At 61.9% G+C, this 425-nt stretch overlaps 1 protein-coding gene across 1 annotated transcript in view; it reads right to left on the bottom strand.

Annotated features, from left to right (window-relative positions):
• Positions 1–425, bottom strand: part of EMH_0061410 (KH domain-containing protein, putative) — a gene marked incomplete at both ends in the record, with an annotated part of 4,270 nt that overhangs the window by 3,387 nt on the left and 458 nt on the right. The window contains one exon of the mRNA XM_013497925.1: positions 3–425. Coding sequence (XP_013353379.1) covers positions 3–425 — 423 coding nt within the window. The remainder of the gene's footprint in view (positions 1–2) is intronic.

Raw genomic sequence — 425 nt, 5'->3', positions numbered from 1 at the left:
GACTGCCGCTACGGCTGCGGCTGCTGCGCCCTCGCTTCCCTTCCTTTGAGTGTTTGCTGCTGCTGCTGCTGCTGCTGCTGCTGCTGCTGCTCTTGCTGTCCTTTGATGCACTCTGACTCTTGGATTCTGCACGAGACGAATCTCCCTCCGGCTTCGTCTTGCTGCTCGACGGCTTCCGCTCCTCCTTGCCCTTGCTCCTGTGGCCGCTGCTGCTGCTGCTGCCGTGGTTGCTGCTGCTGTGGCTGCTGCTGCCATGATTGCTGCTGCTGTGGCTGCTGCTACTGTGGCTACTGCTGCTGTGGCTGCTGCTCCCGTGGCTGCTGCTGCCGTGGTTGCTGCTGCTGTGACTGCTGCTTTTATGCTTGCTGCTGCTGTCGCGCTCCGCGTTTGCGGCCTTGCTGCTGCTGTTGGTAGATCGGCTACCT

The sequence above is a fragment of the Eimeria mitis genome, genomic scaffold, assembly GCF_000499745.2.
Source record: "Eimeria mitis Houghton genomic scaffold, Emh_scaff3015, whole genome shotgun sequence".
NCBI classification, from domain to species: Eukaryota; Apicomplexa; class Conoidasida; order Eucoccidiorida; family Eimeriidae; genus Eimeria; species Eimeria mitis.
This window is presented reverse-complemented; position numbering and strand designations above follow the sequence as displayed.